Below are 27,327 nucleotides of genomic sequence, written 5' to 3'. Positions count from 1 at the left end.
CCATCATTGCCTATCAGTGCAGCCTCATCTGTGCCCATCAGTGCATCCTCATTAGTGCCATATCGTCAGAGCAGTCTCATTAGGGCAGTCTCATTAGTGTCCATTGGTGCAGCCTCAGTACAGTCTCATCAGTGCAGTCAGAGCAGTCTCATCAGTGCAGTCAGAGGAGTCTCATCAGTGCAGTCAGAGCAGTCTCATCAGTGTAATGGGCCGTACAGACGACCGAACATGTCTGCTGAAACTGGTCCGCGGACCAGTTTCAGCAGACATGTTCGGTCGTGTGTAGGCCCGAGCGTGCAGGATTCCAGCAAACATTTGCCCGCCGGGCCTTTTCCCAGCCGGCAAATATTTCTGGACTTGTTTTAAAACAGTCCGCTGGAAACCTGTCCCCCCGACATGTACGGTCGTCAGTACAGACCTACCGTACATGTCCGAGCGCCCGCCATCCCTCGCATGCGTCGAATGACTTCGACGCATGCGTGGAAGCATTTAACTGGCAGGGCCGCCCACGTCGCAGCGTCATCGCCGCGGCGACGCCGCGGACACGCCCCGCGTATTGTTTACGCGCGGATTTCTGTACGATGGTTAGTACAGCCATCGTACAGAAATCCCCGGGCAGACATGTACGGTGAAAACGGTCCGGCGGACCGGTTTCATCGTACATGTTTGCCCGTGTGTACACGGCCTTAGTGCCATCTCATCAGAGCAGTCTCATCAGTGCTATCTCATCAGAGCAGTCTCATCAGTGCTATCTCATCAGAGCAGTCTTGTCAAAGCAGTCTCATCAGTGCTATCTCATCAGTGCAGTCAGAGCAGTCTCATCAGAACAGTCTTGTTAAAGCAGTCTCATCAGAGCAGTCTTGTCAGTGCTATCTCATCAGTGCAGTCTCATCAGAACAGTCTTGTCAAAGCAGTCTCATCAGTGCTATCTCATCAGAGCAGTCTCATCAGTATCAGCGCAGTCAGAGCCATCCTCCGCATTCTCTTGCACCCGCCACACCATGGACATCAGATCAGAGGCGGATTTTCGGGATTTTGCCTGGGACATTCTCAGTTTTAGGAGACTCTTAGATGTGCATCTTAAAGCGGAGTTCCACCCAAAAGTGAAACTTCCGCTTAATCCACTCCTCACCCCCTTACATGCCACATTTGGCATGTCATTTTTTTGGGGGGGGAGTGGGGCTTCAGTAGGAGTGGGACTTCCTGTCCCACTTCCTCCTACCGCCCAGAGACCGACTAGGCGACTCATCACATCCCGTCATGTAGGCTGGGTGCCCACACTGTGAATGGAGGCGCCGGCGGAGAGGGGGGAGGAGCAAAGCTCCGGGTGGCGCGTCTCTGGACAGTGGAACAGGTAAGTTTCTGTTTATTAAAAGCCAGCAGCTGTGCTTTTTGTAGCTGCTGACTTTTAACCACTTCCATACCGCGTCATTGTGAAATGACGGCGGCAGGAACCCCTCGCCGATCCGGGTGGACGTCATATGACGTCCTGTGTTCCCGGCGATCTGTGCCCGCGGCAACGCTCACGATTGCTGGTAATCACGGCAGGAGTGTGGATCTGTGTGTGTAAACCTCCTGTCAGCGGTGACTGTGAGGAGACCAATTTGTGTTCCCAGTACAGAGGAACACACATCGGTCTCCTCCCCTTGAGAGTCCCCTCCCCCCTACAGTTAGAACACACCTTAGGGAACATATTAACCCCTTCAACGCCCCCTAGTGGTTAACCCCTTCCCTGCCAGTCACATTTACACAGTAATCAATGCATATTTATAGCATTAATCGCTGTATAAATGTGAATGGTCCCAAAAACGTGTCAAAAGTGTCCGATGTGTTCGCCGCAATGTCACGGTCACAGTAAAAAAACGCAAATCGCCGCCAATACTAGTTAAAACATGTATAAAATAAAAATGCCATAAATCTATCACCTATTTTGTAGACGCTATAACTTTTGCGCAAACCAATCAATATACGATTATTGCGATTTTTTTTACCAAAAATATGTAGAAGAATACGTATCGGTCTAAACTGAGGAAAACATTTTTTTTTTTTTTTTTACATTTTGAGATTTATTAAATAAAAAAGTAAAAAATATTGTGTTTTGTTTTTTAAATTGTCGCTTTTCTTTTGTTTATAGCGCAAAAAATAAAAACCGCAGAGATTATCAAATACCACCAAACGAAAGCTCTATTTGTGGGGGAAAAAAACAAAGATTTCGTTTGGGTACAGTGTTGTATGACCACACAATTGTCATTCAAAGTGCAACAGCGCTGAAAACTAAAAATTGGTCTGGGCAGGAAGGGGGTGAAAATGCCCTGTATGGAAGTGGTTAATAAATATAAAAAAGGCCTGGAACTCCACTTTAAGGAGCAAAACATACAGGTATATGGGAAATGATTCTAGACACTGACACACGCACCTACACTGGTTGAACTGTTGTTTTTATTTGACCTTACCTGCTATGATACTATAATACTATGCCTAAATGCATTGAGTTGCTGCCATGTGATTGGCTGATTAGCAATTTGTGTTTCCAAGCAATTGAGCACCTAATAAAGTGGCCGGTGATGAGTGTAGATGTGTGACTCTCTTCACATTTTGAAAATAAAGTGCCGTGTCCCCCAAAGACCACCAAGTACCAGCCAGAAAGCAATCCAATCTGGGGACAAAACCAGGGACAGACTTGGTCCGGGGACAGTGTCCTCAATCAGGGGACTGTCCCCTGAAACTGGGGATGTCTGGTCACCCTACCTCAAGATTTATAAGAGGTCTAAACAGTGCAAATGTAAACCAGACTCATCCGGATCTTTCACCAAGCCAGAACATCATGGGTTAAAGTGGAAGTAAACCCATCGATTTACTAGTTTCAAAAAACAGTTACATTTCCGGCAAGTGCCGTGAGTGCAAGTGTCCCATTGGTTGTGCTCTCAACCAAACTGCCAAACCTTCCAATGGCTGGTGTCATAACTGATCACATGGCAGTTGAAGATCAAACAGAGGCCAAGATGGCAGCTTCCTTGGCTGAAAATGCCAGGAGGGTTTACTTCCACTTTAACTCCTCTCACACTTGACTTTGCTCTAATCACACTTGTGCCATTTGCCATGCGACCTTGGCAGGGCTTTTTTTCTGGGGGAACGTGCGGGAACGCAGTTCCGGCACCTTCAGCAATGAATGTATGTAATAGCAAGGAGTGCTAGGGTGTGCTGGAGGGTCTATCGATGCTGGCTGCTAGGGAATCAATTTTTGTATGGAGGTCTATTGTTGCTGGGTAGGTTTGTTGTTGCTAGGGGGGGGGGTCAATTGTTACTGGGAGGGGTCTACTGTTGAGGGAGAGGTCTATTGTTGCTGGCTCCTGGAGGGTCCTATTGATGCCGGCTGCTGGGGGTCTATTGTTGTGCAAAAGAAGGAACATATGGACAGCCGCACTCCAAAGTCTTAAAAAGACGTGCCCTTGGGTGAAGGAAAAATGCACTACAGGTACCAGCATACAGTGGGAAAAACAGCTGACGCGCTTCGCATTGGATATCAATGCTTAGTCATAGCTACTCATGCTGGGGGTCTATTGTTGCTGGGGTGGTATTTTGTTGCTGGGGGTCCATTGTTGCTGGGGGGGGTCTATTGTTGTGTGATTGATCTATTTCTTCTGGGGTGAGGTCTGTCGTTGCTGGGGGGGGTCTACTGTTGCTTACTGCACTCTATTTTACTTTCTTTCTTGTTATTAACAAATTCCGTGCAAATCACTAAGTAGCACAAGATGATACTTGGTTCTGTATTCTCTAAAAGGGCTGGTACTGGGAGGTGGGTAGGGGGGTAGAACCAATGGACAATGCTCAGAGGTGGGTAGGGAGCAGAAACAAAGGGTAACCGAGAAGGGGGGAGTTCCTGCACCTATTCTCTGAAAAAAAAAAGCCCTGGACTTTGGACATCAAATGCATGACAAATCGCACCCTATTCCTTTCAAGGGCACTAGTGCGACTTTGAAGAAGCGTCTGCACTACTTTCGGTGCGACTTTGACCCATAGAATGTAAAGTCAGATCAAAGTCGTGCTCCAAAGTTGCACTGGATATCGTGCGACTTTGCTTTCCATGTTTAAGATACTCAAGCAAGTTTGCAGTTATAACTTTTTACTTTCTTTTGATGTACTTTTAGAGCTGTATTGAGAGTCATCAAGGCTCCGGCCAGTGTAAAATATCTTTCTCTTATGTGATAAGGCAATCTGCATTAATGCTTAATGTGTATTACTTTTTTTTTTTTTTTCCAAAACATTTTATTGATTTTCAACAAATACAGAAGCGTTACAGATAACATCATAAAGAACATCTTCACAATGGAAACAAGGCAAGTACATACGTGATACAGTAAGACTTAGAAGGTTGACTATATTGACAGACCTTTATCCATGGGAATAAGCATATACAATAAGAAGATAAAACCAGGGCTCAAGTCCTGCGGGAACGCGTGGGAACGGCGTCCCTGCACTTTTTTCACAGCAGGAACTCTGTTCCCTTTGCAGGACTAGAGCAGCCGAGCCAATCCTTCACTAAGCGGCGATGCCCAGCTCCAGTCACTGTCAGGGGCAGGTGAACCTTAGTAATCCTTTATGTTACTGGCCGCTTCCTGTATATGGATTCATCGGGTAGTGTGCGGGTATTCCGTCACTTCCTCGATGCCGCAATGTCTTCTGGGAGCTTTGTCATTATTCCCAGGAGACATTGCGGAGGTCTGCCACGAGTTATCGCGGGATTTAGAAAGAACTTGCTTTTTTCTAAATCCCGCGATAACTCGTGGCAGACCTCCGCAATGTCTTCTGGGAACAATGACAAAAGCTCCCAGGAGACATTGCGGCATCGAGGAAGTGACGGAATACCCGCACACTACTCGATGATCCCATATACAGGAAGCGGCCAGTAACATAAAGGATTACTAAGGTACAGTGGATCAAAAAAAAACAAACATGCGGTTTAGTAATTATGCATATGAGGGTATCATTTTTTTTTTTTTTGGTGGAGGAATGGATCTTGGGTGGGAGTTCCCACACTTTTTTCCCCAGGACTTGACTCCTGGATAAAACTGGGCAATAGTGGTCGTCATCTATAGGTCCGGCTGCCTGGGGAGCCATATGACAGGGTGTGAAGCCCAGAGGTCCGACATTCAGCCTGCCAGAAAACACACTTGCGTAGGTGTATAGCGGTGATGTTCAAAAGAGGGGGGGGGCAGAAGGAGCAAGATATGACGGAGTTTCCACCTAAATCAATTATTATCGACCGTATCCGGCACCACAGGAGGCACAGTAGGGACAGGAGGAGCTACAGGCTAATGTGCATTACTTATAGCACCTCTCTAGGGTAAAGTGTTACTAAACCCAGGATCTGCATTCACAATATCTGCTCTCCCACAGTACACAGAACATGGAAATGCAATTATTTTAGTAATTATAAACTGCTAAATACCTTTTCTCATCAGCAGTATTTAGCAGTCTTGCGACTTATATCAGTGTCTGGTTAAAGCTTGTGGGAGGAGTTTTTATTCTCCTCTTACTGTCCTATGAGGCTGCAGGACCCCTGACTCTCTGTCTGGACAGTGCCGATTGGCCCTGTGCTGATCACATGCACTCTCAAGTGGGTAAAATCTTCTGGAGGTCAAGTGATTTAAGGAATGAGAATTGTCAGGAGAATAACTTTTTAATCATTGCAGATAAACACATTGAAATATAAGAAATGCATTTAAAAAAGTACAAAAACTAAAAAACAAGTGCCAATAGTTCTTCTCAGTAAACAGAATAGGAAGGCGAGTTTCCATTGAACCTCTTCTAGAGCTTCTTGTCTTCCAGGCTCAACACAAAGTCAAACTCTTCTGCAAGATAAAAAAATAAGAATTATGTGTTATTATCCATATAAAGGTTGGAGGCACTAGAGGAATCAAAACAAATGGAAGCGTTCAATGTGTTGATGGCGGCATCAATATATTACACCGACTTCGTTTTAATCATTTCCGTACCGTAGGACGTCATATGACGTCCTGGACTTCAGTGGGGATATCTGAATGATGGGTGCAGCTATAGGCATCATTCAGATATCCTTCTTTTCAGGCGGCGATTCTGTTCCACTTTAGGGTGGAGCTCCGCTTTAAGAGATCATGTAAGGATCCAAGGGTAATGAAGACTTTGTGGGGGAGCATCTCTGTGGTTGAGTCATTGCCATAAAAAAAATTGTAAAGGGGAGGAGTTAGTAAAAATGACCACGCCCATGTGGGGGGCGCCAGAAATATTTTTGCACCCAGGCGCCTGTGACCCTAGGATCGGCCCTGATGACCAGGCCATTTTATTTTTGCGATTCGGCACTGCGTCGCTTTAACTGACAATTGTGCGGCCGTGCGACGCTGTACGCAAACAAATTTGACGTCCTTTTTTCCCCACAAATTTTTTGGTGGTATTTGATTACCTCTGCGCTATAAGCAAAACAAGTACAATTAAAAAAAATAAAAAAAAACACAATATTTTGTACTTTTTGCTATAATAAATATCCCATAAAAAAAAATGTATTACTCAGTTTAGACTAATATGCATTCTTCTACATATTTTTGGTAAAAAATAAATAAAAAAAAATATTGCAAAAAGCATATATTGATTGGTTTTCCCGAAATTTATAGCGTCTACCAAATAGGGGATGGTTTTATGGCATTTTTATTATTATTTTTTTTACTAGTATTCGCGCCGATTTTTATCTGGACTGCGACATTATGGTGGACAGATCGGACATATTTTTGGGACCATTGACATTTATACAGCGAACAGTGCTATAAATCTGATTACTGTAAAAATATCACTGGCAGGGAAGGAGTTAACACTAGGGGGCGATCAAGGGCTTAATTCCAGGTATGGTATGCAACACACTACTTTTACTCCCCTGTGCTGATGATCTGCCGAGCTGGTTCCAGCTATGGTATTTGTTCCTCTTAACAGCCGACGATCAGCTGTTGCGTTCAGCTATTTCCGTAGCCTGCTACTGCGCATGCCCGGAGTCTGCGCAGTCGGTTGTGGAACTTCTCAGATGGTGGAACAAGAACTCGGGTCACAGTCTCATCTTCTCCCCCTCCTTCTCCTACCTCCCTGAGGCAGCTATGGGGCCTCACCAGCCCGGGTGCTCGCTGACTGGTGCCCTGGATGGCCGGGTGACGCAGGCCGTGTGTGTGTGTGAGAGAGGAATGGCAGCCGCTCTATTGTCAGTCAGTGAGCTCCTCCTGCTCCGTCAGCCCCATAGAGCCGCACACAGCCCCCCCCCCCTCTCCGGTGCTCCGGGATCCCACGGACACAACACAATGTATAAAATAAATGAGCGCGCACTCGATGGCAAACGTGGCTGAGCGCATTAACAGCTGACGATCAGCTGTTGCGTTCGGCTATTTCCGTAGCCTGCCCATAGCCTGTTACTGCGCATGCCCGGAGTCTGCGCAGTCGGTTGTGGAACTTCCCAGATGGTGGAACAAGAACGTTAATACACCGGCATTGCTGCTTGCCGATTGGCCACACTAGCAACAAGTGCGGTCACATGGGCAAGAAGAGAGTCCTTAGCATAATGCAAGGTTATACAGAGTTCATACCTCCCCTCGCTTCCATGATCTTAGTAGTAATTCAGCAAATATAGGCAGTTGCTGGAACTGGGATTAAAGTGAAGCTGCTACTACACCCTGCATGAGCAAAGCACAAGTTCACCAACTCTGAATGCCTCTCATTAGATGAGGCTCACTCAGGGCTTTTTTTCAGGGGGAACTCGGTTCCACCACCTCTGGCTCAGACCCTTTGGTGCCTGCTCACCACAATCACTTGTAAACACAGAAGTCTGGTTTCTGTGTTTACAAGTGACAGCTCTACACTCTGTGTGTAACCCCCTGAACTCTATACTCTGTATGTAATGCCCCTTTAAGACCCTTCTACTGTTTGTGAAATTTGAATGAGGTCGTGGTTAAGTTCCTGCACCTATTTTCTGAGAAAAAAAGCTCTAGGCTCACTGCCTGTATATATAAAGATATAACTGACCCAAAGCCGCTCTCTTAGCAGCATACTGCACCTTGTATGAGGGGCTGTACGGAGAGCCGAGCTCTGGTAAAGAGCGCCATGTGTCGCAGAGGGCCGTCCGACGTCTTGTGCTTCTGATGTAGCTGCTTCAGCTCTGCCAATGGGATGTAACGTTTCAGAATCCGTACAAACTGCACGTCCACCTGGGGGGGACAAACCAGAGTCAGCTGTGGAATAAAGACGCATCTCCCAGCTTTAGCCCTGGTTCGCAGTTAATGCGATTTGACATGTCAGCTCTGACCAATTAGAATGCTCCAAAACGTCCCTCCTGACGTGGGACGTTTTGGATATTTAGCTTAGGGGATCTCTAAGCCCTGGCGCGGATGTACCGGGGCTTAGAAGCGGAGATTGCCGCGCTCCAGGTCAGCGGGGGGAGGGGGGGGGGTGGCGCGGAGGGGGATCTGTGTAAGTTCACCTTAAAGATTTTTCTGTAAAGGTGAATGTACACTTTAACCACTTAAAACCCGGACCAATATGCAGGTAAAGGACCAGGCCCCTTTTTGCGAATTCGGCACTGCGCTGCTTTAACTGATAATTGCGCGGTCGTGCTACGTGGCTCTCAAACAAAATTGGCGTCCTTTTTTTCCCACAAATAGAGCTTTCTTTTGGTGGTATTTGATCACCTCTGCGGTTTTGATTTTTTGCGCTATAAACAAAAATAGAGCTTTTTACTATAATAAATATCCCCCAAAAATATATAAAAAATGTTCCTCAGTTTAGGCCGATACGTATTCTTCTACCTATTTTTGGTAAAAAAAATAAAAATCGCAATAAGCGTTTATCGATTGGTTTGCGCAAAATTTATAGTGTTTACAAAATAGGGGGTAGTTTTATTGCATTTTTATTAATCATTTTTTTTTTTACTACTAATGGAGACGATCAGCGATTTTTTTTCGTGACTGCAACATTATATCGGACAATTTTGACACATTTTTGGGACCATTGTCATTTTCACAGCAAAAAGTGCTATAAAAATGCATTTTTTACTGTGAGAATGACAATTGCAGTTTGGGAGTTAACCACTAGGGGGCGCTAAAGGAGTTAAGTGTGACCTCATATGTGTTTCTAACTGTAGGGGGGCGGGGCTGGACGTGTTGATCGCCTTTCCCTATATCAGGGAACAGACGATCAATGACAGCGCCACTGTGAAGAAGGGGAAGGTGTGTTTACACACAGCTCTCCCCGTTCTTCAGCTCCTGTGACCGATCGCGGGACTACGGCAGCGGTCATGGAGCTTCGAACTGGGTCGCCCTCGACTCACGGCTGGGCACTTAAAGAGGACGTACAGGTACGTGATTGTGCCCAGCTGTGCCATTCTGCCGACGTATATCGGCGTTAGGCGGTCCTTAAGTGGTTAAAGTGTTACTAAGCCCACAACAGTCAAATCAGTGTGTATATGCAGTAAAGCATGCTCGTTATACTCACTGTGGAACCTAAGGGGTTAATCCTCTGCATTGTGTAAAAAGGCTGTCTGATCCTGTCTTCCACAGTCCCCAATCCATCTCCTGATAGTAAAGAGCCTTGGAGGCACTCTGCACATGCTCAGTTTGCTAGAGAGTTTTTTTCTCTCTTTTGGAGGGTGCATGTGATCAGCACTGTCCATACAGAGGGTCAGGGGTCCTGAAGCCTTATAAGACAGTCACTCCTCCTACAAGCTTTAACCAGCATTGCCCAGGGGCCCCAGATGCATGGTGGCCCTTGCAGTCCCCCACACACAGTTTCCGTCACTCTTCTGGTGCTTTGCAGGGGTTAAGGGAGAACCTCTGAGCTGGAGTAGCAGCGATGACCGGGATCTGACCCTTCAACATTGAAGGACGTTTGGAAGTGGATAAGATGTCCCTGGGCTCTGCACTCACCATGGACCATTTTGGATTCTCCCGGGTGCTGGAAGCATCATAATGAGGATTCTTCGGCTCAAACTGAGTGTGGTCTGTGTATGCCTCCTTCACAATCTACGGATAGGAAGAACGTTTCTTAAAAGTTCAGCTGAACATCAATACTAAGCAGACTTATGTAAAAGCAGCTCCACATTCATAGACCTCTTTATCCACTTGCCCTCTGGAAGGTTTACCCCCCTCATGACCAGGCCATTTTTTGCGATACGGCACTGCGCTACTTTAACTGAAATTGTGCGGTCGTGCGACGCTGTACCCAAAATGTATATATTTTTTTCTAAAAATAGAGCTTTCTTTTGATGGCATTTGATCACCTCTGCGTTTTCAATTTTTGCGCTATAAAAAATAAAATAAAAAACACGACTATTTTGAAAAAATATATATTTTTTTGACTTTCTGCTGTAAAACATGTCCAATAAAAAAAAAAAAAAAAATCTGATTTCTTCATCAATTTAGGACAATATGTACTGTATTATTCTACATATTTTTGGTAAAAAAAAAAAAAAAATCTCAATAAGCGTATAATAATTGGTTCGCGCAAACGTTATAGCGTCCAAATTATAGGATATATACATACAATTTTTTTTTTTAACCTGGTTAAAAAAACAAAAAAAAATTATAGATATATATATATATATAGAATATATATATATATATATATATATATATATATATATATATATATATATATATATATATATATATATATATATATATATATATATATATATAATTACCCCCATTCCTCTGCGCATTCATGCAAACGCACCACATATGTGAGGTATCGCCAGAAACTTCGGAGTGATTGTGAATGATGGCCCTAGAATTATTACTATTTCCTCTACACTGATAACCTGTAAATATGTAAACCCAACATTTCAAATTCCTTGTATGTGCCTGCTGTACCATGTACTTGTATGAAAAGTCTCCCGTTCTCTTTGTAGTCCTTCCTTTGTGTGAAATGCCTGGTGTTTCTGCCAAGTCCCTCAACTTTCCTATTAAAAACTGACTACACTAAGCATGAGAGCACAGCGTGGTAAATTTTCTGGCTATGCCAAGAACTGCTCTACAGCAAAGATCAGACATGCGCTCACACATGCCCACACCCCTTTCCACACAGACCACCATTTACTGACCAGTGTAATGATTTTTCTCTTCCCCCAGCGCTCTTCTGCAGCTGACAACAGAGCGAATGTGATTACTTATAAAAAATGAAAAAATAAAATAAAATAGGTATTTATAAAATATTTTTTATACTGTATTTGCCGGCGTATAAGACGACCCCCTAATTTTTCAGCTAAAATGTTTGTTTTGGGATATACTCTGCGTATAAGATGACCCCCTTCCTACTAGTCATGCCTCGCCTCACTGTGCCACCACTACATGCCAGACTGTGCCACCACTACATGCCAGACTGTGCCACCACTACATGCCAGACTCACTGTGCCCCATTACACGCCTGACTGTGCCACCACTACATGCCAGACTGTGCCACCACTACATGCCAGACTCACTGTGCCCCATTACACGCCTGACTGTGCCACCACTACATGCCAGACTGTGCCACCACTACATGCCAGACTCACTGTGCCCCATTACACGCCTGACTGTGCCACCACTACATGCCAGACTGTGCCACCACTACATGCCAGACTCACTGTGCCCCATTACATGCCTCACTGTGTCACTGCATGTCTTGACGATCCCTTACCTTATCCTAAGACATGCAGTATCTGTCAGACCGCGGCCGTCCATTTTTTCAAAAGCCGGGCCTCCTCCTTCTTCTGCTGTTCCGTGATAGGCGGAACACTCAGCCTTCCAGGAGACACTGGGGCAGATTCATCAATAGATCCGCCGTCGTATCTGTGAGATCCCACGGTCGGAGCTATGCGACTGATTCATAAGAATCAGTTCCGCATAGATCTCCCTTGGATCCGACTGGTGTAAGTGACTTACACCAGTCGAATCTTAGGCTGTAATCTCCCGCCGGCCACTAGGTGTCGTTGCAATTTTTTACCCGTCGCATATGCAAATGAGGAAAACCGCCGATTCACGTCCGTACGCCCCCCGTCGCTCGTTTTCTACGTCGTTTGCGTTCGGGTTTTTCCGGCGGATAGCTACCCCTGCTTCTATGAGGGGTAGCTAATGTTAAGTATGGCCGACGTTCCCGCGCCGATTTTTAAATTTTCTACGTCGTTTGCGTACCGCGATCGGGAATACCGATGGCCGCAAACGACGTACCCGCCGCAAACAATGACGTCGTAGCGACGTCATTTGGAGCATGCGCACAGGGCTTTTTCGCCCCGGCGCATGCGCAGTTAAATCGGCGCGGGAACGCGCCTGATTTAAATTGTACACTCCCCCTAGCCGCGGAATTTGTATTCCGCCGGGGGGAGTTAGGATCCGACGGTGCAGTTTGCGAGGTAAGTGCTTTATGAATCATGCACTAGCCTCGCAAAATTGCGCCGGCGGATCGTAAATCAGATAGATTACGTGGATCTAAAGATCCGCTAATCTATCTGAATCCGGCCCACTGTGTTCAGTGTTCGCCTATCACAGAGGCCCTCTCGTCCTCGGTCTCGGACGAGAGGGCCTCCGTGATAGACGGAACACTGAACACAGTGTCTGGAAGGCTGAGTGTTCCGCCTATCACGGAACAGCAGGAGGAGGCCCGGCTTTTGAAAAAATGGACGGCCGCTGTCTGCATGTTAGGTTACTGGCGTAAAAGATGACCCCCGACTTTTAAGAAGAATTTCAGGGGTTAAAAAGTTGTCTTATACACCGGAAAATACGGTATGTAAACACAAAATGTTTTGCCTTTCATTTCTATTCTAAACTAAACGGGTTGTTTTACCAGGTGAGAGAGTTACATATACTTTAAAAGCAGTGGTCTCCAAACTGCGGCCCGGGGGCCAGATGCGGCCCTTTGCTTGCCTCTATCTGGCCTTTGGGACAATATTCCTCCAACTGACACCAAGGCTGAGGCACCATTTCTCACACTGACACCATTAATGGGACACTACTCCTCCTGCTGAGACAAACGGTGGGTCACTATTCCTCCCACTGACACTTTTAAAGGGATACTATCGCTTCCATTGATACCAACCATGGTTCACTATTCCTCCCACTGACACCATCGATGGGGCACTATTCCTTCCATCGATACCAACCATGGTTCACTATTCCTCCCACTGACACCATCGATGGGGCACTATTCCTTCCATTGATGCCAACCATGGTTCACTATTCCTCCCACTGACACCATCGATGGGGCACTATTCCTTCCATTGATGCCAACCATGGTTCACTATTCCTCCCACTGACACCATCGAAGGTTCACTTTTCCTTCCATTGATACCAACCATGGTTCACTATTCCTCCCACTGACACCATCGATGGGGCACTATTCCTTCCATTGATACCAACCATGGGACACTATTCTTCCTGCTAAAACCAAAAATTTTAAAACTAATGATGGGGCAATGTTTACTCTCACTGATGCCGGGACATTTTCTACTCACACTGGCCACAGTTCGGCCCCCGTGAAGTCCGAGGGACACTAAACTGGCCCTTTGTTTACAAAGTTTGGAGACCCCTGCTTTAAAATATCACAAAATGAAACATTTTAGGTAGCGTAGTATTTTTTTTTTTTTTTTTTTTTTTTACACAATTTTGAATCGCGACACGTTTGGTATCTATTTACTCGATACAGCATCTTTTATATTCTACCAAAAAAAAAATGGGTTTTATACTGCGTTTGTGTGCACTAAGATTAATTTTAATGTATTTTTTCCTGAAAATTCGCGTTTGATCAATGGCTGCACAAATATTGCACAACATAAAAAAAATTGCAACAGCCGCCATTTTATTCTCTGATAGCCAATAGGAACCCCTCTACCTTCCCGTTCATGCAGATATTACACAAGTCCTTGTACATCGGTCATCAGAACAGAGCAGCGCTGCCATTTCTCATCCTCACCTTTACAACCCCAGCGATACCGGGCTCCTTACAGTTACTGTGATAGAAAAACGCCTCCTGGCCGACCTTCATTTGTCTCAGGAAATTCCGAGCCTAGGCGGACACCAATTTGTTAGAGAAGCACTCATAATTACGGGGAAGATCGATTGTGTCATTTGTGAATGACCTTTATGCCCCATACACACGACCGCTTTTCCCGCCGGAAAAACTCAGATGAGAGTTTTTTGTCGGGAATCCCGACCAAGTGTATGATCCATCTGACTTTTTCTCCCACAGGAAAACTGCCGAAAAAACAAAAAAAAACGAGCAGGATGTATTTTTTCCCCGTCGGGAAAACCGTTCGTCTGTATGTTTTTCCGACACGCAAAAAAACATGCATGCTCGGAAACAAATCAACGCATGCTCAGAAGCATAGAACTTAATTTTCTCGGCTCATCGTAGTCTTTTTACGTCACCGCGTTCTTGGCAGTCAAAAGTTCTCCGAATGTTTGTGTGACCGTGTGTGTGCGCAAAGCAGGCTTGAGAGGAAATCCGTCGGAAAAACAATCAGTTCCCCCCCCCCCCCCCCCCGACGGGAAAACCGCTCGTGTGTACGGGGCATTAGTCCTCATGTACAACGTGTGTGTTACCAACAACAAAGAGTCCAACACTTTTCTAGGACAGATAATTATAAGGGAGGAAGATACTAAACGGCTCCTCCCAGTAACACCCCCCCCCCCCAGGCACTTGTAATAGAAGACCCAATGTTGACATGTCCATTCTGACCTGATAATTTCGCACTCCGTCCCAGCATGCTATCTGGTCAGGTTGGGCCTTCAAATCTTCAATTCCGAACTGAAAGACAATAATAGGTTGCATCCGTCATGACCCAGTATGGAGGAACAAACAGATCTATACCGTTATTCCAGCACTAGATAGATTGGGGGCCTCCAAACCATATAAACAAACAGTCTCTCTCTACGTCCTACTAGTCGCTTGTGCTTGTCTTTATTGGCTCTTTTTATGAGAGTGGACTCGCTTTCTTTTCACTCTAACTGCCCGTGGGGTAGATTCACAAACGATTTACGCCGGCGTATCCATAGATACGCCGCTTAAATTCAAAGCTATGCTGGCGTATCTACTTTCTGTATTCAGAAAGCTAGATACACCGACATTAGCCTAAGATACGACTGGCATAAGTCACTTACGCCGTTGTATCTTAGGGTGCATTCTGACGCTGGCCGCTAGGTGGCGCTCCCGTAGTCAGAGTAGAGTATGCAAATTACCTACTTACGCCGATTCACAAAACGTACGTGCGTTCGTTGTTTGCGTTAAGGCTTGTTCGGCGTTACGTTGCTCCTGCTATTAGGAGGCGCAACCAATGTTAAGTATGGACGTCGTTCACGCTTCGAAATTTGAATTTTTTACATCGTTTGCGAATAGGGCTGGACGTAATTTACGTTCACGTCGAAACCAATACGTTGTTACGCCGTACTTGGAAGCAATGCACACTGGGATATGTACACGGACGGCGCATGCACCGTCCGTACAAAACGTCAAGTCATCCTTAATTTAAATAAAACACGCCCCCCTTTCCACATTTGAATTACGCGCGCTTACGCCGGCCCCTTTTACGCTACGCCGCCGCGACTTACAGAGCAAGTGCTTTGTGAATACAGCACTTGCTCCTGTAAGTTACGGCGGTGTAGCGCAAATGCGATACGCTGCGCCGCCGTAACATTGCGCGCCCGTACGTGAATCTATACTGCTTAGCCCAGTGTTTCTCAACTCCAGTCCTCAAGGCGCCCCAACAGGTCATGTTTTCAGGATTTCCCGAAAACGGCTGTGGTAACTACTAAAGCCCTGTACACGCGATCGTTTTTTCGCCGAAAAACAAAAACAAAAAAAAAGAGTCCATCGGTCGGTTTTCAGCGGACAAACTGATCGTGTGTGAGCCCCATCGGTTTTATTTCCATAGGTGTAAAAAAAAAAATATAGAACATGTTTTACATTTTAAAACCAAGCAGGAACAAAAATTGTTTCTGGACAGCCGCACTCCGAAAAAAACATAGCCCCTACCAAAAGAAGGACAGCACTACAAATCACAGCAACATAAAACAAAACCCGACTGCTGACGCGTTTCGCACCGAAACCAGTGCTTAGTCATAGCTACTCATAGCCATTCATCTGGGTTCCCACCTGGAGCGGCTACTCCCTTTTCCCATGGATAAAAAGCCGATAGAATAATCTGATCGTCTGTATGGAACTCCATCCGTCAAAAATCTACACATGCTCAGAAGCATTGAACTTAATTTTTTTCGGCTCGTCGTAGTGTTTTACGTCACCGCGTTGATTAGATTTTGACTGATGGTGTGTAGGCAAGACTGATGAAAGTCAGCTTCATCGGATATCCGACGAAAAAATCCATCGGATTAGATTCCATCAGATATCCGATCGTGTGTACAGGGCTTAAGGCAGTGAAACTGATCAAATCGCCTGTGCAAAATAATGGTAAGCCTGAAAACATGACCTGTTGGTGAGCCTTGAGGGCTGCAGATGAGAAACACTGGCTTAGCCTATGCGACTATAATATAATATATACAAAATATATTTTGTTGGCATTCTGCTTACAGACTGTTTCTACAAAAATTTGCACCTCCCTCCTGGCTCTGCAGCTGCCATTGGTAACCTGGCTGGGACCCCCTTTGGGTGGGTCCTTGATGCAGGTGGTTCTGCGCCTTTTGAAATTGATCACGTGTCACCCCAGCTCCATTTCAAGGCATTTTTACGGTTTATTATACACATGTAAGTGTTTCTAGCCTCCTACATTGTTTGATTCATTATACTTGTAGGAGACCGAACCAGACACCTGGATGATTCCCAAACGAGATCTCGGTAACACAGATTGACACCCAGGAGTGAGTTTTAAAATATGCTCAATTCTATTATGGGTCGAGACATTAGCTGTACAATCTGTTCCAGAATCAGGCTTGCTAGAGTGTAATCAAAGCAACTGATCAGCAGATTGTGCAGCTAAGTTCTGTACCACTCTGTGGCAGGCAGAGCATGCACTTCTAAAGGGATGCTGTGGACAGGTTCTTTCATTAAACACTGACTCTGAGCTTGGTCACATGCTGAAACTAATCTCTGCCGACTATCAGACACTGAGCATTGTAAGGCTATATCAGTTGACCGCAAGATAAACGAGGCAAAAAATGTATTTGAGTTTAGTGAAATGTTGCCATTTATGGCCGGCTATTGTTGGGGTCTTATTTAATGCTCATATGCAATAAATAGTTCTAATAGGTTTATATTATTATTCAGGATTTATATAGCGCCAACATTTTTAGCAGCGCTTTACAACATACAGACCCTTCCTCCACCACCTACCTTCATGTCCATTCCTTTCTCTATTCGGCTCTCTGGCTCAGATTTCATAAGCCAATAACGATATTCTTCTTTCTGCTTCTCACTGGAGCTGGACCCCACAGACGCTGCCGCCTTCCTCCGCCCTTTAACCTTTTGTTCTGCACCTGAATCTTCCTTTTCGTCATTCAACTCCTTGGAATCTATAAAAAAAAAAAAAAAAAAAAAAAATGTGATTTTTATTGTGACCGTGACATTGCGATGGACACATCGGACACTGACACGTTTTTGGGACCATTTGCATGCAACCATTTGCATGCAACTGCACCGATTTCTGTGTAAATGTGACTGGCAGGGAAGGGGGTTAACACTAGGGGGCGCTAAAGGGGTTAATATGTTCCCTAGGCAGTGATTATAACTGTAGGGGGGAGGGGACTCACAAGGGGAGGAGACTGATGTGTGTTCCTCTGTACTGGGAACACACATCGGTCTCCTCTGACAGGACATGGATCTGTGTGTTCACACACACACACACAGTCCTGCCGTCATTGTCGGGCACGCGCAACGGGCCCCGAGCGATGCGCCGGTCGGGCGTGCGCGCCCCCTAGCTGCCCGGGAAGCCCAGGACGTCATCCGACGTCCACCCGGGAGGGAGGGTTCCCGCCGGCATCATTTTACAATGACTCGGTAGGGAAGAGGTTGAATCAAGGTTCCCCAATCACCAGGCCGTGGCCTCTCTGCAAGGCAGGTGGGCAGGCGGATGAGAGAGCCAGGTGGAACAGAGAGGAGGGCCAGTAAATAAACCAGTGCAGCCACCAATGCAGTGATATTCCTCATCTGGTGGCAGGCAGCGTGCCAAGTGACAATCCGCATCTGGCGGCAGGCAGCGTGCCAAGTGACAATCCGCATCTGGCGGCAGGCAGCGTGCCAAGTGACAATCCGCATCTGGTGGCAGGCAGCGTGCCAAGTGACAATCCGCATCTGGTGGCAGGCAGCGTGCCAAGTGACATTCCTTAGGAGGGGGGTCCTGTGTAAGTTCACCTTACAGATTTTTATGTAAAGATGAACTTACCCTTGGAGAAGATCTGTAAAGAAGAGTGGACCAAAATTCCTTCTGAAATGTGGGCAAACCTGATCACCAACTACAAGAAACTTCTCACCTCTGTGCTTGCCAACAATGGTTTCTCGACCATAAGTCATGTTTTGCTTGGGGATCAAATACTTATTTTACTCACTGAACTGCAACTTAATTTATAACATTGGTTTTGTGTGTTTTTTCTGTATTTTTGGTTGATATTCTGTCTCTATCAATTAAAATACATGACCTATGATAACAATTATAGACCCTTTATTTCTTTGTAAGAGGGCAAACTTACAAAATCTGCAGGGGATCAAATAATTATTTTCCCCATTGTAGCCCCAATAGGGAAAAGAGTCCAAAAATGGCCAAGGGTGTAAAGATCCACTTGTGTTATATCTCAAGTTCATAAAAATCCATAAATTATAATTATTGCTTCAGTAGACAGCTCCACCTGAGACAGGAACGAATCTCTGAAAACACACAAAAAAAAAAAAAAACACACTAGGGGGCACCAACCAAGTGCAATATTAGTAGGATAAAATAAACCACCAAATCACAAAAAAAAACAAAAAAGAGAGCGTATCTGCAACCACCAATGGATGTAATGTAGCGCTGTTCATGTGATTCTATTAACCCCAAAGGGAAATGGGGGCGGGGCATCCAAAAAATGTAATTCAGCAACCCTGAGGTAGACGGGGTTCATGTCTTACCTTTGGCTGGTGGGGCTCTCCGCTTTCTCTTTGTCGGTGGCATGGTTCACCCCTCTGAAAAATAGAAGCATTGAATGACCAGAGTGCAATCCAGGCTGAGACTACAAATATACAGAGGAAGCCCACGCTGTCACTGCCCACCAATGATGGGGGTTATTATTGCAGTCACTGGCGCCAATGATGGGGGTTATTATTGCAGTCACTGGCACCAATGATGGGGGTTATTATTGCAGTCACTGGCGCCAATGATGGGGGTTATTATTGCAGTCACTGGCGCCAATGATGGGGGTTATTATTGCAGTCACTGGCGCCAATGATGGGGGTTATTATTGCCGTCACTGCCCACCAATGATGGGGGTTATTATTGCAGTCACTGGCACCAATGATGGGGGTTATTATTGCAGTCACTGGCACCAATGATGGGGGTTATTATTGCAGTCACTGGCACCAATGATGGTGGTTATTATTGCAGTCACTGGCACCAATGATGGGGGTTATTATTCCAGTCACTGGCGCCAATGATGGGGGTTATTATTGCAGTCACTGGCACCAATAATGGGGGTTATTATTGCAGTCACTGGCACCAATAATGGGGGTTATTATTGCAGTCACTGGCACCAATGATGGGGGTTATAATTGCAGTCACTGGCACCAATGATGGGGGTTATTATTGCAGTCACTGGCACCAATGATGGGGGTTATTATTGCAGTCACTGGCACCAATGATGGTGGTTATTATTGCAGTCACTGGCACCAATGATGGGGGTTATTATTGCAGTCACTGGCACCAATAATGGGGCTTATTATTGCAGTCACTGGCACCAATAATGGGGCTTATTATTGCAGTCACTGGCATCAATGATGGGGGTTATTATTGCAGTCACTGGCACCAATGATGGGGGTCATTATTGCAGTCACTGTGGGGGTTGCAGACTGGCGCTGGTTGACCTTAGGCAGTCTCAGTGTGTTTGGTTCGGGTGGCCACCCATGAGAGAGGGATCTCAGCACAGGAAAACAACAAGACACAGACGCTTTGTAGCTGAAATCATCTCTCTGGCTTTTACTGATAAGACTAAGAGTATATGCATTACAAAAAGGGGAGGGAACATAATGCATTAATTTGGGTAGTGAACAAAGAAATATTATGTTAGCAATATGTGATTGGTTAATACAGAACAGTGTGTCTTGTAGACATTCTGGGCTAGATTCACATAGATCAGCGGATCTTTAAATCGCAAAAGTTATAGCGCCTACAAAATAGGGGACAGAATTATGATTTTTTTTATTATTTTTTTTTTTACTAGTAATGGCGGCGATCGGCGATTTTTATTGGGACTGCGATATTGCAACGGACGTATCGGACACTTTTGACACAAATTTGGCGCCATTCACATTTATACAGCGATCAGTGCTATAAAAATGCATTAATTACTGTATAAATGTGACTGGCAGTGAAGGGGTTAACACTAGGGGGTGAGGAAGGGGTTAAATGTGTAGCCTGGGTGTGTTCTAACTGTGTGGGGGGAGGGGGGTGACTGGGGGAGGTGACCGATGCTGTGTCCCTATGTACAAGGGACACAGATCGGTCTCCTCTCCTCTGACAGCACGTGGAGCTCTGCGTTTACACACCGAGCTCCACGTCCCTGCTGTCTTACCGACGATCGCGTGTACCCGGCGGACATCGCAGCCGCCAGGTACACGCATCGGATCCCCAGCGATGCGCCGGGACAGTGTTTACACGCTGCGCGCCCCCCAGTGGCGCACGCGGGTAATGCTATTAAATGACGTCCAAAGACGTCCTGTTGGCACTTGAGAGCCGCGCTGTTGACGTCTTTTGTCAATAGCGCGGGTCTCAAGTGGTTAAATTGCAGTTAAGATCCGACGGTGTAACACAGTTACACCTGTCGGATCTTAGGCATATCTATGCGTAACTGATTCTATGAATCAGTCGCATAGATACGACCAGCCTAAGTCAGAGATACGACGGTGTATCTCTATGTGAATTTGGCCCAATGAGTAAAATAACACCTGCAAAAGAAAAGGGGACATTGCTGGATATGTGGGGGGGGACATGGCTGCATATGTGGGGGGGGACATGGCTGCATATGTGGGGGGGGACATGGCTGCATATGTGGGGGGGACATGGCTGCATATGTGGGGGGGACATGGCTGCATATGTGGGGGGACATTTAAAAAAAAGTATCGGTATTTGGTATCGGCGAGTACATAAAAAAAAAAGTATCGTTACTTGTACTCAGTCCTAAAAAAGTGGTATCGGGACAACCCTAATTCGTTCTGTTGCTACCACATCACGGGGAAAAAGACAGAAAAAAATAAGATGTTGATGAAGCAATGCTCAATTTCATGGAGGACAAGAGAGGGATGCGTCGAGCTGACAACGATCCCTTTGCCGATCCTATAAATGAAGATGCCAGTTTCCTGCGAAGCCAATATCACCATCTTCAGAAGATACCACCCAACACCAAAATTGACGCACAGCTAGCAATTGCTAGTTATATTGGGGTGTGTGTGAAGGCGGCTATATCCAGCAACCCTTTTCCAGTTATCCACCCTCCCCAACGCCCATTCTATCAGGAGCATGCGCCACCTTCTTCATTTATTGGTCAGCAGTACCATCCGGCCATTATCCCCCATCACCAATGTGCCCCAGCCACCACTGCCCAAAATTTTGGACCCCCACCCCAAGCACCCACCTATGATTCCTCTTCTTCCCAGGCCACTGCATATGGTAGTTCTTCCCAATCATACTCAAGTTCCCCCAGTCCTTACTATACCAACCTTTGAGTTTTCTTAACTTTTTTTTTCTCATTTTTATTCATGTTACAATTTGTTACTTGCCCCCGTTTTCTTTTTTTACCAATTCAACCTTAAAAAGTTGGCTACTATTCTCCAAGTTACTGCTGTGTATCCTCTGGCCATTTTTTTTGGTTTGGTTTTATGTTTTTATGGTACAAATAAAAAAATCCCAAACTATGTTGTTCCCCCAGAGTTCAGCTTACAGTATTTTACATTGTGTGTTTTGCGGTCATGAAATTAAAGATACTTGACTGTTTAGAAAATTTTTGTTTTTTTGTACTTTATAAAAATAGAAAGAAACTGATACAACAAGGTGACGATTAGAGGTAGACCGATATGGGTTTTTCTCTGGCCGATGCCGATATTTAGAAATCTGGGCGGCCGATATATGATGCCGATTTTTGCGGCCGATATTTTAGACCGATTTTTATTTTTTATTGGTGGCACTGGCTTGTGGCACTGGATGGCACTAATTGGCACTGGAAGGAAGATGGCACTAGCAGAAGGCACTTATTGGCACTGGCAGGTTGCACTGGATGGCACTGAAAGATGGTACTAGCAGGTGGCACTGATTGGCAGATGGCACTGGTTGATGGCACTGGCAGGTGGCACTGGGTGGCAATAGTTAGCACTGGTTGGCATTGGCAGGTGGCACTTATGGCTTTAGTTGGCACTGGTAGGTGGCACTGGATCGCACTGGCAGGTGGCACTGGATGGAAGGTGGCACTTACTGCCACTGGATGGTGCCACTGGTATTGGCACTGGCAGGTGGCATTGGCGGATGGCACTGGATGGAAGGTGGCACTAATTGGCACTGGATGGTGGCACTGGTATTGGCACTGGCAGGTGGCATTGGCACTGACGGAAGGTAGCACTCATTGGCACTGGATGGTGGCACTGGTATTGGCACTGGCAGGTGGCATTGGCGGATGGCACTGGATGGTGGCGCTGGTATTGTTACTGGCAGATGGCAAGTGGCACTGGTGCAAAAAAATGGTGTCACCCCCCCTCAGTACAGACCCCCTCTCCCTCCAGTATAGACACCCTCCCCCGCCCCCCGTAGTACAGACACCAGAGCGGTGTGTGTCCCACGAGCGCGGGCCCCACCTCCTCTGTGGGCGTTAACAGAGGAGGGACGCCGCGATGGGTGTACCAAGATGGCCACGGCTCCGGAGCTAGGTCGAAGCTGCGGTCTTTCCTGATGCTGTGACCGCGGCGGCAATCCGCGGATTGCCGCCGCGGTCACAGCATCAGGAAAGGCCGCGGCTCTGGCCTAGCTCCGGAGCATCGCTAGCGGGAATTGTAAAATATCGGCCCGATTTGGATAAAAATCGGCCGATGCCGATTTCTCCAAAACGGCCAAATATCGGCCGATATATCGGCCTGCCGATATATCGGCCGACCTCTAGTGACGATCATAGGGTCACCGATAATGAGACTAGGAGAATGAAAGCATACACTGATATAAATCACAAGACTACAATACTAACAAGATAAAGTAGTATTTTTTAAAAAGTATTTCATTAACATTTTCAGTGGGACAAGAAAGATCATGCAGGTTAGCATAAAGGGGTCAAACATGGTACTACGAAGGTGCACATAATAAAGTGCCTCGTGACTGTTTTTACACATGCTGATACTGCCACGGAACCTCTCCTTCAGGGGACATGAAAAAATTAGCAAAATGATCACGCATGAGAAAAACTGAATTGTTGGGTCGCAGTCCGGTAAAGCGTACAGAAGGTAAGTCGATCTCGTCCTCTTCCTCAACAGAAACCCCTTCTTTCTCACGGATGACATTGTGGAGGACACAGCATGCTTGGATTGCTAGTTGGGCATTCTCCACGCTGAGTTGTATTGTGGTGTGAAATATGCGCCACTTGCTGCTCAAAATGCCAAAGGTGCATTCAATAAGGCGCCTTGCACGACTCAACCGATCATTGAAATTTTTTTTGGGGGTTGTTAAATTGTGCCTGCCATAAGGCCTTAAAAGATGCTGGGAAAGTCCAAATGCCTCGTCAGCTACAAGAACATGCGGCATATCTGGTCCTTCAGTTCCTGGAAGTGGCTTGTCTGATGGCAAATTAAAGTGTCCCTCAAGTAGTCTTCTCCCCATTTGTGATGCTGAAAAGACTCTTGCGTCTGCATTAGATCCATTTGCCCCGATATCGACAGCTACAAACCTGTAATTGCTGTCGCAGATTGCCATTAGCACAAGGGAGAAGTACTTTTCGTAATTGTGAAATTGAGAGCCGGATCCAGGTGGCATCTGAATTCGGATGCTTTTCCCATCCAGGGCTCCAACACAATTAGGGAATTGGGTTTTCTTCCAAAACCCATTTGCTATTTCCTGCCACATGGATGTGTCAGGAACAGGCATCGCAGACGACCGAAGCTCCTCCCATATAGCTTCACAGGTGTCAAGAACTATTCCAGATATTGTTGAGGTTCCCAACAAAAAAAAATGGCTTAGGGACGTAGAAGATACTCCAGATGCAAGAAACCTAGGAAGAATAGAAGAAATTATGAAAGGAATCCAATAGGGTTGTCCCGATACCAGTATCGGTATCGGGACCGATACCGAGTATTAGCGGGAGTACTCGTACTCCCGCTAATACCCCCGATACTAAAATAGAATACTTACCCCCCCCCCCGCCGAAACCGCCGCTACAACGTTAATCACCGCGGCGGGGAACATTACAGACAGCGTTCGTTTTGAACAGCTGTTTTCCCCGCCGCGCATAGACACTCCCCCTTGGACGGATCTGTCCAATCGCGAGCAAGGGGGAGTGTCTATGCGCGGCAGGGAAAACAGCTGTTCAAACGAACGCTGTCTGTAATGTTCCCCGCCGCGGTGATTAACAGTAGGTACGGGGGACATGGCTGCTATACTGGGGGACATGGCTGCTATACTGGGGGACATGGCTGCTATAACGGGGGACATGGCTGCTATAACGGGGGACATGGCTGCTATAACGGGGGACATGGCTGCTATAACGGGGGACATGGCTGCTATACTGGGGGACATGGCTGCTATACTGGGGGACATGGCTGCTATACTGGGGGACATGGCTGCTATACTGGGGGACATGGCTGCTATACTGGGGGACATGGCTGCTATACTGGGGGACATGGCTGATATACTGGGGGACATGGCTGATATACTGGGGGACATGGCTGCTATACGGGGGCACATTCAAAAAAAAGTATCGGTATTCGGTATGGGCGAGTACATAAAAAAAAAAGTATCGGTACTTGTACTCAGTTCTAAAAAAGTGTTATCGGGACAACCCTAGAATCCAACATTACACTGGACATAATCAAGCAAAATGTCTGGCTGGCTGGCTTACCTGAGGGTAATGAGAAGTCGCTCCTCTGGAGGCACAGAACGTCTCATGTCGGTATTCATCCTGTCTAAACGTGGATGCAACTTTTCCAGCAAATAGTCAAATGTTGGAGTAGTCATTCTTGTGAAATTAAAAAAATTTTGAGGGTACCGTCGCAAATCTGCGTAGTGCAGAGCAAAAAAACCCTCAGTTGGCCTCTTGAGCAGCATGGGATGTGTCCAGTACCCGCGTCTCCTCGCGGACATCTTCCTGGTCCTGCTTTTTTGTCTCCTCAGATAGTAGAGCATGACAAATGATGTCACATGCTCATAACATCTCCCCAAATCCATCGTACTGAGCACGAAAGTACAGCAATGTATCAGGAAGCAAACAGCCTGCTGTTAACATACAGCAAGAAGAAAGCACAATGCATGCTGGGGGAAACAAAGAATCATGGGAAAATTCTTGAAAAGCTGATTAAATAAAGTTCTAAAACAAACAAACAAAAAAAAAAAAACAGATGAAAAAAGGACGGGAAACGGACAAAAAAACTGATCAACTGATGAAAAAAAACGGACCTATAAAACGGTCCGCACGTGTGAAAGGACCCTTACAGTCACTGGGCCAGATTCAGTAAGAATTGCGCTTTTTTTACGGAGGCGCAGGGCAACGATTTTGCCCTGCGCCCCCGCAATTTTTTTGCGCTTCCCTCGACTCACGGAGCAGAAGCTCCGTAAATTGCGCGGGCGCGCATTTTGCCGGCGCAAGATCGCGCAATTTAAATGATCCCGTAGGGGGCGGGAATCATTTAAATTAGGCACGTTCCCGCGCCGATCGTAGAGCGCATGCTCCGTCGGGAAACTTTCCCGACGTGCATTGCGGCAAATGATGTCGCAAGGACGTCATTTGCTTCAAAGTGAACGTGAATGGCGTCCAGCGCCATTCACGATTCACTTACGCAAACTACGTAAAATTCAAATTTTCGCAACGCGGGAACGACGGGTATACGTAGCAGGGGCAGCCTTGCGCGAAAACCGCCGTATGTAAATTGCGTACGCGGGGCTCGCGCAACGTTGTGAATCGGTGTTAGTATGCAATTTGCATACTATACGCTGAGCACAACGGGAACGCCACCTAGCGGCCAACGCAAGAATGCAGCCTAAGATATGCGGGCATAAGAGCCTTATGCCGCGCAGATCTTAGGCTGCAGTCGGCGTAACGAGGTTCCTGAATCAGGAGCACTCGTTACGCCGGGGCAAGTAAGCAATTGCGCTGTGTAACCTATGGTTACACAGGCGCAATTGCTTCTTGAATCTACCCCACTGACACCAACGATGGGGGTTATTATTGCACTCACTGGCGCCAACGATGGGGGTTATTATTGCATCCACTGATGCCCATTATTATAGGGAGCCCCCTACAAGGGGGGGGTCATATCCAGGGACCTCAAACCCTACGGCTACCCTGGAAAATACAGACATACAATCACTATGTAAGTGCCATTAATAAATACAATAAGAAGATAACATCATCCAAGCGGCGCATGCACAGTAGCGTCTTACACGGGGTAGTGATATGCAAGCTACACCGGACTCCTCTCACTCTTGTCCCCTCCTCCCATCATTACCTAACTGCTGCTTCTCCCGTGCCTCCCTCTCCAGCCAATCAGCGCCCTCAAAACTGGCAGCGCCCCTCCCGTGGGCGGTTCTGGGAAATGTAGTCCGTCAGCTGATCCCACACACTGACGAGGCCGCTGCCCAGGACTTCACTTCCCAGCGTGCACTTCGTCGGAGCTTCCAAACATGGCGGCCGGCTTGAGAGCGGCCTCTCGGCTCTCCCGATGTCTCCGGGATGCTGTGGGTGGGCGGATGGCGGCTCCTCGCAGAGGGATAGCCTCGGTGATAGACCGTAAGGGCTTTTGTGGGGGATGGGGGAGGAAGGGTGGACCGGGACGGCACAAGGCTAATAAGATTCGCTGACCTTCCTGTGTGGAGTAGAAATGGTCGGAGCGCAGATCACGTGAGCGGTGCTTCCTTATCAGACACGAAGGGTCACATGACTGCGAAGGAAGAGAGAGGTCACGTGATTGACAGCTGGTGAT

General features: G+C 46.6%; 3 protein-coding genes across 6 annotated transcripts in view; 1 reads left to right on the top strand and 2 right to left on the bottom strand.

Moving 5' to 3' along the window:
- Positions 1-5,661: 5,661 nt before the first annotated feature.
- Positions 5,662-27,310, bottom strand: THYN1 (thymocyte nuclear protein 1). Of its 4 annotated transcripts, none has more exons than XM_040326366.1 (8): positions 27,207-27,310; positions 19,084-19,137; positions 17,317-17,495; positions 14,713-14,781; positions 13,948-14,040; positions 9,930-10,025; positions 8,066-8,216; positions 5,662-5,852 (listed from the first exon to the last, which is right to left on the bottom strand). In XM_040326366.1, the coding sequence occupies exons 2-8, from the start codon at positions 19,124-19,126 to the stop codon at positions 5,809-5,811; spliced, it is 675 nt and encodes a 224-aa protein (XP_040182300.1). In that variant the 5' UTR covers positions 19,127-19,137; positions 27,207-27,310; the 3' UTR covers positions 5,662-5,808. The 4 variants fall into 4 exon arrangements, with proteins under 4 accessions (XP_040182300.1, XP_040182301.1, XP_040182302.1 ...); XM_040326367.1 differs by lacking the exon at positions 27,207-27,310 and adding an exon at positions 26,789-27,031; XM_040326368.1 differs by lacking the exon at positions 27,207-27,310 and adding an exon at positions 26,854-27,031.
- Positions 23,387-25,759, bottom strand: LOC120915668 (protein ALP1-like). Its single transcript, XM_040326365.1, has 2 exons — positions 25,251-25,759; positions 23,387-24,404 (listed from the first exon to the last, which is right to left on the bottom strand). The coding sequence occupies exons 1-2, from the start codon at positions 25,574-25,576 to the stop codon at positions 23,525-23,527; spliced, it is 1,206 nt and encodes a 401-aa protein (XP_040182299.1). The 5' UTR covers positions 25,577-25,759; the 3' UTR covers positions 23,387-23,524.
- Positions 26,987-27,327, top strand: part of ACAD8 (acyl-CoA dehydrogenase family member 8) — a 34,293-nt gene continuing 33,952 nt past the window's right edge. The window contains exon 1 of the mRNA XM_040326364.1: positions 26,987-27,134. Within this exon, the coding sequence (XP_040182298.1) occupies positions 27,029-27,134 (106 nt within the window). The 5' untranslated portion in view covers positions 26,987-27,028. The remainder of the gene's footprint in view (positions 27,135-27,327) is intronic.

The sequence above is a fragment of the Rana temporaria genome, chromosome 10 (assembly GCF_905171775.1).
Source record: "Rana temporaria chromosome 10, aRanTem1.1, whole genome shotgun sequence".
NCBI classification, from domain to species: domain Eukaryota; kingdom Metazoa; phylum Chordata; class Amphibia; order Anura; family Ranidae; genus Rana; species Rana temporaria.
This window is presented reverse-complemented; position numbering and strand designations above follow the sequence as displayed.

Coding starts and splice junctions, on each gene's coding strand:
- THYN1 (XM_040326366.1), bottom strand. CDS start 19,126: ATGCCACCGACAAAGAGAAAGCGGAGAGCCCCACCAGCCAAAG. Junction 17,496..19,083: donor GAGAGCCCCACCAGCCAAAG/GTAAGACATGAA, acceptor TTTTTTTTATAG/ATTCCAAGGAGTTGAATGAC. Junction 8,217..9,929: donor AGAATCCAAAATGGTCCATG/GTGAGTGCAGAG, acceptor TGTCCCCCCCAG/GTGGACGTGCAGTTTGTACG.
- LOC120915668 (XM_040326365.1), bottom strand. CDS start 25,576: ATGGATTTGGGGAGATGTTATGAGCATGTGACATCATTTGTCATGCTC. Junction 24,405..25,250: donor CGACTTCTCATTACCCTCAG/GTAAGCCAGCCA, acceptor TATTCTTCCTAG/GTTTCTTGCATCTGGAGTAT.